The 11,848-nt window shown below is 34.1% G+C and overlaps 1 protein-coding gene and 1 pseudogene across 1 annotated transcript in view; both read left to right on the top strand.

Moving 5' to 3' along the window:
* ENPEP (glutamyl aminopeptidase) overlaps nt 1–11,848 on the top strand; it is a 74,700-nt gene that overhangs the window by 30,646 nt on the left and 32,206 nt on the right. Inside the window, exons 7-10 of the mRNA XM_011361433.2 lie at nt 1,395–1,529; nt 3,719–3,784; nt 8,686–8,751; nt 8,879–9,030. Of these exons, the coding sequence (XP_011359735.1) occupies nt 1,395–1,529; nt 3,719–3,784; nt 8,686–8,751; nt 8,879–9,030 (419 nt within the window). The remainder of the gene's footprint in view (nt 1–1,394; nt 1,530–3,718; nt 3,785–8,685; nt 8,752–8,878; nt 9,031–11,848) is intronic.
* LOC111740761 lies at nt 5,375–5,493 on the top strand (annotated as a pseudogene).

Genomic DNA, 11,848 nt, shown 5'->3' with positions numbered 1-11,848 from the left:
TTATATAATATAATATATAACATTTTAACATTCCAATTTCAGTTTTTCAAAAACACCAATTAAATTCCAGAAGAATTTAGTATGCAGTTCTTAAATGAAATTAAATGACATGATTCAACCCATCCATTCTTTATTCTTTTATTTATTCATGCTTCATTCAGTGAACAAAAAGTACTCAAAATTGAATTTAAAAAAACTCTGCTCTTAAGAAGTTATCAGTTTATGTCTTGTAGGTGGAGGGGACAGATAAATAAAGATGCATTTTCAAAGAGCTTAGTAAATACCACAATAGTGAAGCCTCATTTCACAGGTGAAAATCTGATGCCCAGGAAGATAATATAACTTTCCATTGTCACACAGACAATCGGTAGCACAACCAAGACTAGAGTCAAATTTCCTAATACTGAGAACGAGATTCTGTCTATATACTTAAAGTTTTAGAGTGACAGAAATTAAAGTCCAAGTCAAAATCACCTTGATTGGCAGTTACCACTTGACAATAGTACCTTGCTTATTATAAAAGGAAATCACAAAATTAGAAAATGTAAAAACTAATATTTTTAAATAAATAAGACCAATAAAGATTTTTTATTAGTAATGATTTAACAGAGTTTGATTTCATAATCTAAGTGATCAAGAATCAAAATAACAATAGCAGCTGTATTAGGTTTTTATTCTATGTCAGGTGCTATACCACCTGCTTACCATGCATTTATTAATTGAATCATCTGCACAATTCTAAAACGTAGATGCCATCATTACCCCTATTTAACAGGTGAGGGGACTTAAACTTATATGTCTAGAACATGGAAAAACTGAGCTTTGAACCAAGAAAGTCTGATTATAGAGCCAGACCTCTCAACTACGCTATTTTGCTAGAGAAAATCTAGGGCTGGAATGAGAGAATGATTATTGATTAGAACTAACGCAAAGATTAATGTTTTCTTCAGTTAATTATGAATCATCCAAACTCCAATGATTAGTTGCCAAAACATTTTTTAAAAAACCTGAACATAAATTTTTGGCAAATCAACATGCTTCCTCATTTAAATCTCAGAACAAATCTTTGAGGTGATATCCTCACTCTCATTGCACAGATATGGAAACAGGGCTTGAAAAGTTTGGCATATGTCTGAAAGTCTCAATTCACAGATGCATGTGTCTTCTTGGTCTGTAATATAGAGGCAAATCAAAGGAGTTATAAACAGTAGAAAGGGATAGAATCAGTATATACCAACTAGTGTAAAATACAATTAATTTGAACACTTAGTGCTTGTTTTAAATAATTTGAGTCATTTATATCTATTTACCCCCAATTTGTATTATATACATGATATTTTGAAATATGAACTGGCATGAAGTGTTTTGTTTTTTGATTCATTCTGTCATTTCAGCGGGACCAGCTGTTACTTGAAGATGTACTACCTGTACAAGAGGACGATTCTTTGATGTCTTCACACCCAATCATTGTCACTGTGACCACCCCTGCGGAAATAACATCTGTTTTTGACGGAATATCCTATAGCAAGGTGGGGAAAATATGGTATTGTTTTGAACATCTTCTTGTTGAGTGGCTTTTCTTTTAGTAAATGCCTAAATATGGTAAGATTGGTTGGACTATGCTAATGGGCTTTGGGAACTTATTCTGAGTGCCGAATTCCATAACTTCTGCTCTTCCAGAGAACTGACAAATGCTCATCTTTGTTTCAGGATTTTGAAACAGATTTACAAAAATTTTTCTTTCTGCTTTTGTTTATAACAGCTCTCATTCTGATCATTGGACATTCAAACTTTAAGCATCAAATTTTAAATTGTTGTGTTTGATTTTTCAAAAGACAGTAAATCAGCAAAAAGAACAAACTAATCAAAAACAGACTCATAAATATAATGGACAATTTGGTGACGGATAGAGGGGAGGGGGTTTAGGGGCTGGGAGAATGGGGTGAAGGGTCAAAGAAGTACAAATTAGTAGTTGATAGATGGTCACGGGGATGGGGAGCACCGTATAGGGAATGCAGTTAGTAATAATATATTGGGTAGGTGGAAAACCAGAGGAGAGAAGGAGTAATTATGGGGATTGTTTGTATACTTGAAACTAAAATAAATAAACAAATTTATTTTTAAAAAGTTAAATACTTCTGTTAAATATTACCAAACTTCTCTTCAGAAGGATTTTATCAAGTTATATTCCCACCAGCGAAATATGGAAGTTTCTTTATTCCCACCAACAGAATGTGTTGTCATAATTTTTGCCAATAAAAAAAAAAAAAGTCAGTAAATCTTTTTCTGTCCACGTGGTCAAAGAACAATGCCATATATGTGGGTGCCTTATCTAGTAGAATGCTTTAGTACTTCTAATAAGTATTTGAATCCAACTCGGTTTAAAGGAATTTTATTATTTTTTTAATAAGATTTAAACGTGACTTTGTTAGTATGTTGTAAATGGGCATTTTTATCTATTATAATTTTATGAAAAGTTAGGGAAAATCCGTAGCGCCCCAAGTTTTATGTTACCCGTTTTCTTTTACAGCATCTCTAAACGTATACCTGTATGCGACGCAATTTTGTCATTTTTCACCTCAGCTTCTCAGAGTTTACTCTCTATGTTAACTCGCTCAAAAGCCACTGCAAACTAATACCTTTTGTTATTCTAGGTGATACCTAAAGTTTTATATAAAAATATTATAATTATTAAAGTAAATACTAGCTAATATTGGCTTGAGTGAAAAGAAAAAGCCTTATATATATTAATTTGAAATTCATAGCATCATATTTTTTGTCGTTTCTTCTCATATTATTCCCATGGCATTTTTTCAGGCTTCTTTTATTTATTTTTCTTTTATACTGTCAATAACTCTTTTCATCTTCCTGTTAAAATGAAAGTTTCTAATCCAGGGAGAAGTTTATATTTGTTGAATCAGTTTTTTTTCCTGAGTCCCAAACACTCCATGGGTTTAAGATATCAGGTCAGAAATAAATAAATGTTTCTAATCCTTCTACTAGGTACAAAAAGAATTTATAATACTTAATAAATTATAGCAAAATTACTAACCTAAATATTTTTCTGATCAGCTACGTGAAAGTTGACTTAAAATTCTATTAATAGGAAATTTTAATACTAATCTCATAACATGTGAAAAGAATGTAGAGAGTAGAGGTATTCATCAGATTCTTCAGACTAGAGGAAACCCAATGAGATCAACCACTTTTGAAGAGAAAGATTTTTATGCCTCAATTATATATCTATATTAAATTATTTGACCAGATAATTCCTCAGATATCTACTTCCTGCTATTAAATATATTTTAAGTATTAAAACATACATAATAAATACCCAAAATTTTATCTTGAAACTACTTTTCTTATTCATAAAAGAACATCGTTGTTTAAACATTACCGCCTCTTTCATGAGGAAAGCTCCACCTGCTGGTTCATTTGATGAAGTGCAATAATTACTGGAACCTCAAGTCACTGAAGTGCTGGCCGTTTTATCAATTTCTCTTTTACCTTTAAGTTATTTTAGAAGCACAGAAACAGGTAGTGTGCCAAGTGGTATTTTTATCACAAAATCATAGAGCTATAACCATGTAATTTAGCAAAACCATTTACAGGAAAGCTCACAAATACAACCATGACATACTAACCACAATAATGATCACTGACATTTGTCCTTTACATGTCCTTTATTAGTTTAATTTGCTTTTCTTTCCCATCCTAGGGTGCTTCTCTTCTGAGAATGCTTGAAGACTGGATAACACCAGAGAAATTTCAAAAAGGATGTCAGGTACAATTTATTACTTTTAATGATATTAAAACTACACTGATATGAGTTGTAAGATATGTGATTAATTAAGGACAATTCCCTTTTTACTTTTACTCTGCTTGGGGATAGATAACATAGCAAACATTAAAAAGAGAATTCACATCCAGTTAAGTGCCTATATTGTATCAGTGATTACCATTTGGTAGACATTTCATGGAGAATTTTAAACAGATCAAGGTACTGGCAAATTCAGATTTTGGTGAGGGCTGTCTTCCTGGCTTGCAGATGACTGCCTTCTTTCTGTGTCCTCATGTGGGGGTAGGGAAAGAGAGAGAGAGAAGTGGGAAGAGAGGGAGGGAGAGAGGAGGGAGGGAGAAAGGGAGGGGGAGAGAGAGATTGAGATTTTGTGTCTCTTCTTATAAGGACACATCGTAAGAGTCTTACCCTCAGGACCTCATCTAAAACTAAAGGCCTCCCAAAGGCCTCATCTTCAAAAAACACCACAATGAGGATTAGGGCTTCAATGTATGAATTTCCAGGGAAAACAACTCAGTATGTAGTAACATGATATAAATATTTAAATCTATCTACTCAAATCTTCTCTTTCAGCTTGTAAAAAGACTTTTTCCTTATTACTGGATTTGAAAAATGATTAATATAAACATTCCTATTATGATGGAGTCGGTGACTAAAGAGAGCCTTTTTTCTTTAGGAAACGGAAATAATGATAAACATTCTAAAGTATGTCACATATTCCACTTAAGCTTATTACTCCCAGTAGTTGTTTTGGTTTAATTTTTATTCTTCTAGCAGACATTAAGCCAATTCTCTCGGGGTCTTATATTATCAAAGTAGCGACAGTGTGTCCCTCCTAAGTGTCTTGTCTGCAGGTTGGCCCGTTGTAGCCTAGAGGTGGAACTGTCTTCCTCTTCTTTGCCTTCTGTCTCCATCCTCCCTGCTCTGACACCCCAGATAGTTAGGCAGAGCAGTGCTGATGGCGTCCAGCTCATGAAGTGAACACAGGTCAGAGCAGTGCCCCTGCTATCCTTCTCAAAGAGTAGAGGCACAGTGACTTGCCAGCACAGTGCCTGTCTGTCAGTCCTACAATTCTCACTACCACCAAGTCTGCTTATGTGGCATTTAGTACTTTCTATACTACTCCAAAAGGAAATAGTCCCCTTCTACTCAATACTAAAATTCCTAGGTGACTATGGAAGTAAGAAATAAGACCAGAATTTAGTAAATATTCAGGGAGTACATCGGTACCTCTTCTTCCTTTAGTCCATTAATAAAGTATTCTGTGTGGACATTAGGTGAAAAAGGAGAAACTGTGTGCTTGTTCTTAGATGTACATGAGAACATCTTATAAGTTTCCTATCAGCTTCAAATTCAAATTTCATCATATTTTCTCTTACTATAAGCAGCTTTAGCAAGGAACTCTGTTCTCCGTGTCCTTGCATATACTCCAATGCCTAGTAGAATGCATTACACACGTTAGGAGAATCAAAAATGAATGAATATTCATTTATTTATATATTCTATAGCATTTATTATAGACCATTCATTCATTCAAGAAATAAACAGACAATTCCTTTTTAAAAATTAAAATCTGTCTACAGCCATGCTACCCTGAACAAGCCCGATCCCATGTGATCTTGGAAGCTAAGCAGGGTCGTGCCTGGTTAGTACTTGGATTGGAGACCACCTGGGAAGACCATGTGCTGTAGGCATAAAAAAAAAAAAAATAAGGGATTGTAAACTGACAAGGTCCTTGCAATCTGTGAGGTCGATGAAGGGTTGTCTTGCCTAAAATAATTTTTAAAAAAATTAAAATTTAGTTTACATAGTTTTCATTCTAAATTAGACTGATGAATAACACATTTCTGAATCTTCAAAGCTACCTTCAAATGAAATGATTTTCCATATTAACATTTTTAGAGACATACCAAAGAGTCTTTAAAAGTGAATAATTCAATAATACTCTTGCATTTCTTTTAGCCCAGTATCTGTGGTATAATTAATTAAAAATCCAGTCCTGTCTAAAATGAGTATTTCTCTCAAGTTAAAGCAGTCTTCTTGCACCCTAATTGTGACTATTGGTGGTACTAGAAGATGAACTGGAAAAAATAGATATTAATTTTTCATACCATAATAGTGCTCTGCAATAAATTTACAAAAAACAAAAAAAAAACCCCACTGAAACATTAACTTTTTTCCTTCAATTTTCAAATACTAGCTGATCTCTGAAAATATAGGCCACACTCAGTAAGCTCTCAAACCAACTGGAACATTCCTTCACACAGTTCAAGAATCCAAACAGAATCCTTCTTCGAGTTATCACCACAAGCCGTGACATTGTTCAAGATCTTCGCCTTGCACATACTCACTTTCTGCCCAAAGTGACTCTTTATTAGCTAATCTGGTGTGGTGCTAAATCTGGGGATGGCCGGCTATCTGTTCTCTTTCATGCCCATTACCTTTCCCCAAACCCCCATCGCAGACAGCAAAGCGGGTACAGAGTGAGGGGAAATAAGAGCAAAACTGTGAACTGGAAAATCTTTAAGGCTGTGTTCATACATAAGAAGTCAAAATAGATAATGCGGCGTTCGTGACAATGTCATGAATATAGTCATGAAATAGAAGCTGAGCAATATAACCATCCTTTCTTTTTCTCCTAGAATCAGTAGTATCCCTTATAAGACAGGAATGACTCGGCAGAAAAATGCCATTTCCCTTCCTGCAGTACTAGTAATAGAAACATTATTTTTTTCTTTTTGTGTTCAACAGTACCAACTAATGAGGGATTGTTATTGGTTGACCTAAGTCATGGTGAAATTATGACTGGAACTGTGATTATTCAAGGTGAAGAAGGAAATTTCTTTAATATAGAATATTCAGAAATACTAATCTAGACAAAATAAAATGAGCACCTTTTAATATACTGTTTATATAAATGTCCATTTAACTACTTGCTCAAGAGAAGCAACAAAATGCAATTTAAAAAATAATAATAATAACAACAATAGTGATGAAAACCCCACAAACTCGTTCAGTATTCAGAATTCTCTTTAAGGTAATCTCAGGCAAATCTCTTCACCCCTCTAGGCACTAGTTTCTTTCACTCCCAAAATGTGAGCGTTGTATTAAATAATATTTAAGGTTCCTTCCAGTTACATAATTGCTCATTTCTAAGCTCAAGACATTGTAAATATACTAATAAATGCCTCTAAATTAATTTTAAGAAGCTATTATTCACTAGAGATTGTCATTAACAGGTAGCTATAGTTATAATTATTACTATTCCAAGTATCCAATTATTTTATTAAGAGAGAATGAATGATTCGTGCAAACTCTGGAATGAATACTTGAAATTGGCATAGAGTGTGCCTTTCATTTCTTCTCCTTTCCTTTGCCTGCCCTCCAGTGGCAGTGCTGAGTGGTGAACTAATCAGAAGAACAAATCCGAAGGCAGCATTCCACGCTGGCCGGCACATTCCTTCAGGTTTCATGGAGCAATTCTGCTAATATTGTTTTATTTCTCTAGGCCTGAAAAGAAGAGGAATTTAGAAGATGATGTCAGTTAGGTGTAGCACCTCCTGAAAATTATAGCAACTCAGAGTGAAAATGATTCTTGCACAGTCAACCACTACTTCTTTTCTTTGAAGGCTCAAAGAATACTTAAGAAGCTTCTATAACTATCAAAGACTTCAACATTTTAAATGGAACAACTCTAGAAAGTAACAGAGGAGTGATGTAGCAGGAGCTTTGGAAGGTTCCCAGAGAAACACCAGTGGTACCCAGTTATGAAATTAGGAGAAAACTGAGATTTTTCTCTAAAGATATATCACATTAGAGCTGAAAACTCATATGTAAAGATATGTCATGAACAGAATTGTCAAAAGAGAAAGACTTCTAGTTAAAAATTTGTATCGTAAAAACATTTGAAGAGTGAAGACTTTATTCTTTCAAATGAACAATTTCCACAGTTTATTCTTCTTCTTCATTATCATCATCATCATCATCATCATCATCATCATTATCATTATCATTCAAAATGTTATATATTCATTTCTTTAGAGCAGAGGTGTGCAAACTAATGGCTACAGGCCAAATCCGGCTCATCATTCATTTTTGTAAGGTCTGCAGACAAAATCATTTCTAAATTTTTAAATGGTTGAAAAAATCTAAAGAAAAAGAATATTTCATGGCACATTAAAGTTATATGGAATTTGAATATTAATGTGCACAAACACAGCCATGCTCATTCATTTACATATTATTTATGGCTGCTTTTCTGCTAGGAAGGCAGAGTTGAGTAGCTGCAACAGAGATTATATGGCCCACAATGCTTAAAATCTTTACTATATAGCTTTTTATTGAAAAAGTTTGCACAGCCTGGGCTGAGAGCCAAGCTCACTCATTTTATCTTTGTATATCGTCTCAATCAATCGTGTGTGATGGGGTCATCTAGTGTCTGAGATAAGAAAACACCATCATAAATGAAGGTAGGGGATGCAGACAGTAGTGGACAGGTTAACACCACTAAGTGAAGATCACAGAATTATAGATCTCTCTTCATAGTGGATCAAAAATGTTATAGACTGTTTGCTAAATATTTGACTCCCCTTAAATATCTTATATCGTTTGTCCTGAAAAAATTAAACTCTTTTGTTTGCAATTCCATTAGACAAAAAAAAAAAAAAGAACAAGCTATATCATTAGTAAGAAAAACTATTCCTTAGTATAGTGTTTTTATAGGTTACAAAATGTTTTGCATACAGTATATCATTTGTTTTGCATTTTAGGTACACTTTCTATATTATACATTAGAGTGAAATATGTTTAGGGGTTCAGTTCATGTTGTATAAGTATGAGAAAAGCAAATATTGACACCTAAAATACTTGTTATCTCTCACACACAGATTTACTTGGAAAAATACAAATTTAAGAATGCAAGAACTTCGGATTTTTGGGGAGCACTTGAAGAGGTAAAGAAGAGTATATCACCAAATATGTTTTTTTGATTAACAAATGATTTATCAATTTTTTAAAATCTGATTATCCTTTTATTTCTCCTTACTCATTAATTAATCTCCATGTTTTTTAAAATCTCAGGCAAGTAATCTACCAGTGAAAGAAGTAATGGACACTTGGACCATACAGATGGGTTATCCTGTACTTAATGTGAAAAATATGAGGAACATCACACAGAAACGGTTTCTGTTAGATTCAAAAGCGAATTCTTCTCAGCCACATTCAGCTCTTGGGTAAGGATCTATATAATGCATTTCAAGAGAAAAGCAGAAATTTGATGGCAATACTGGTCATTTGCTTAGTGCCTACTCTTCAGTATATGACTGATGGGTGATAATACAAAAAAGTGGCATCTTTAGGGAAACAAAAACATCCAAAAATAACTCACTGGTCTCCACGTTCAAAGTGGTAGACTGAGCACATGCATGCAAGTCCTATTCTTCCCAGAAATTATTGAATAAAGGAATATAAGTGCTAAAAGAAATAAACTCATAAATGCAAAGAAAATAAAGGAAGGGGCTATATGCATTATAAAATTCTAGAAGAAGAAAAGCAGAAGGAGAAATATTGACCCAAAAAACCAAACAAATTGAGGTAGGTGCAGCCAATAAAAGACTTGCAGTATGGACGTGAAAGCTGACCTTCCCTATCCCTAGACAGACTCTGGCCTCATTGTTAGCATGAAGAGTGGAGGGCAAGAGTGAGAAGTGAGGCTGAAAATAGCACAATTAATTTGAAGTCTAGACTCATAACATTGTGCCATTCAGACCTCCTCCTCCACTTTCCTTTCATCTACTAGCATCCTGTCCTCATTACAGAGCTCTCAAAAATCCGGCAAAGACCCAAGGCAAAGGGCTGACTTTTTTTTTTTCCTAAAAAAATTGACTTAAACAGTGGAGGAGAGGTAAGGATTTTCCTTTGGTTGGGGCACCTAGAAAAAACTTTCTTTATTACTGCATTTGCAGGATGGATGGGTGGAGCTACCAGCTCCCCTTGTGCATGCGCAGAGCTCCGGGTCAGACTTCCTGTTCAAAAATACACCTCCTGTCTCAACAGTAGAGGGATTACATACGAGACACCAAGAATAATCAATTTAGTTCTTTTTAAAATATGAATGGACAACTAAGGAACACAAAACACATGAAAAAAATCTAAAAGCGTAAAAGGTAAAGTCCCATAAGAACAAAAAAAATACCTGTCTCTATGAGAAACATAATTGAGGAAATAGAAAATAAATTTATGAACTATATTCAGAGATCAAAGAAGATATTATACCCGTTAATTAAGAGTGGAATATCTTTAAAAGAAGATCTCTGGAAAGTTAAATTTTTGGTTGCAAAAATTTAATAGAGCAACTAGAAATAAATTTGGGGAATTCTCTAAAACTACAAGGCAGACACACATAGAACTGGCAAATATGAAAGAGAAGACAAATATAGAAAGTATAGCAGCCAACTAATAGAAGTCTTGTGATAAAGAAAACAGAGAAACTTGAGGGGCAAAGTATATCAAAGAAATAATTAGACATAAAGATTCCAATGCAAAGGTCTCATTGAATACACAGTACAAAAGGGAAAAACAGAAAACATCTAGCTACATCCTCATGAAATTTCAGAAAGCAAGAATACATGAGTTAGTGTGACTTTAGTATTCTCCACAGCAGCCAAATGCAAAATAAATGAATTAATGAATGAATGAATGAATGAATAGATAAATAGATAAATAAATAGAGCCATCATTTAAAAGGTTGAAGCAAAAAAATATTTTCAACCTCTCAGTCTCTACCCCGTGAAACTAAATCAAATATGAAAGCACAGAAAAGACATTTTCAGACATGCAGTGTCAGCAAATGCTTTCCACATAGTACTTCTTAGAAAGTTACTAAGGTTACACTCCAAGGAGATTGGAGGAGGGGGAGAAAAAAATATAAATAAATCAGAAAAAGAGGAAGAGATGGAATCCAGGGAACAGTGCATCCAACCTAGGAAAGCCATGAAAGGAAATGTAGGCTGACAGCAACCCAGTGGGCTCATGGTGCTGTGAGTAGGAGCAGATGACTCGGCGATCTCCAGGAAAAACAGTGATTGAGAGGATGGAAAAACTTGAGAACGTGGTGAAGGCCCATCAGTTTGATCAACTATAAAGAATAAAATTAGAAAAACCAAGATAAAAAGCTTTATGTAAAAATTATGATTCAAATATATGATGCAGGTAGAATGATTTTATGCCATTGATAAAGTATAAGAAAAAAGATTCCATTTGATCCTTACGTTAGAGTTTTGGGAGGAGGGATTTTATTTAAGTGACCCGGGGGGCATGAAATCAGTTTGTAGAGGAAGGAAATATAACTCCAACACACTTCTTGGCCAGCATTCTGTATATAGTATAATTTCATAAATGTTATTTATTGGCTTTTAACTTTTATAAATGACTTATGGATAACAAATATTTTCATATGGTGGCAAAGATCGTAAATATAAGCAGTCAACATTGTAACAAGAAAAAAATAGCTGACAGAAGAAAGGAGCTGGAAGAGGGAGAAAATGTGGAAGAAGTGCTGGAATACTAATTCAGTTGTGTGCTGGAACTAGCTCTAATCCTAACTCAGTGACATCATGGTGGTAGTTTTAAACTGGTCATGATGTGAGTTAATAGAAATCAGCAAATACTACATCTCTCCAGCCCAAAGCCGGTTAATTATCAACACTCCACAGGATATTCTCTTTTTACATTAGGAGAGAGTAGCAATACTAGCATTTATGAAACAAAAATAGCGGTATGAGTATATTATTTAAAGGAACAATTGTAACCTATAGAAAGTCTAATAATAATTTTACTTTATTAAATTTTGGCTGTTAGAAGAGGAATGGACAAGACAGTAGTATAAGTAACTAAATCATGCTCTCTCATCGATGAGTTAATAAATACTATCTTAAAAAAATAGAGGTATTTACAGTTACAGGTCTAGACACCAAAATAATTAAAATCAGAAGCATTTAAAAGGAGATGCTTCTGAGAAGTGCTGGCCTATGAGAAGGGTAGAGAAGGAAA

This window comes from Pteropus vampyrus, unplaced genomic scaffold (assembly GCF_000151845.1).
Source record: "Pteropus vampyrus isolate Shadow unplaced genomic scaffold, Pvam_2.0 Scaffold67, whole genome shotgun sequence".
In the NCBI taxonomy this organism is placed as follows: Eukaryota; Metazoa; Chordata; class Mammalia; order Chiroptera; family Pteropodidae; genus Pteropus; species Pteropus vampyrus.
This window is presented reverse-complemented; position numbering and strand designations above follow the sequence as displayed.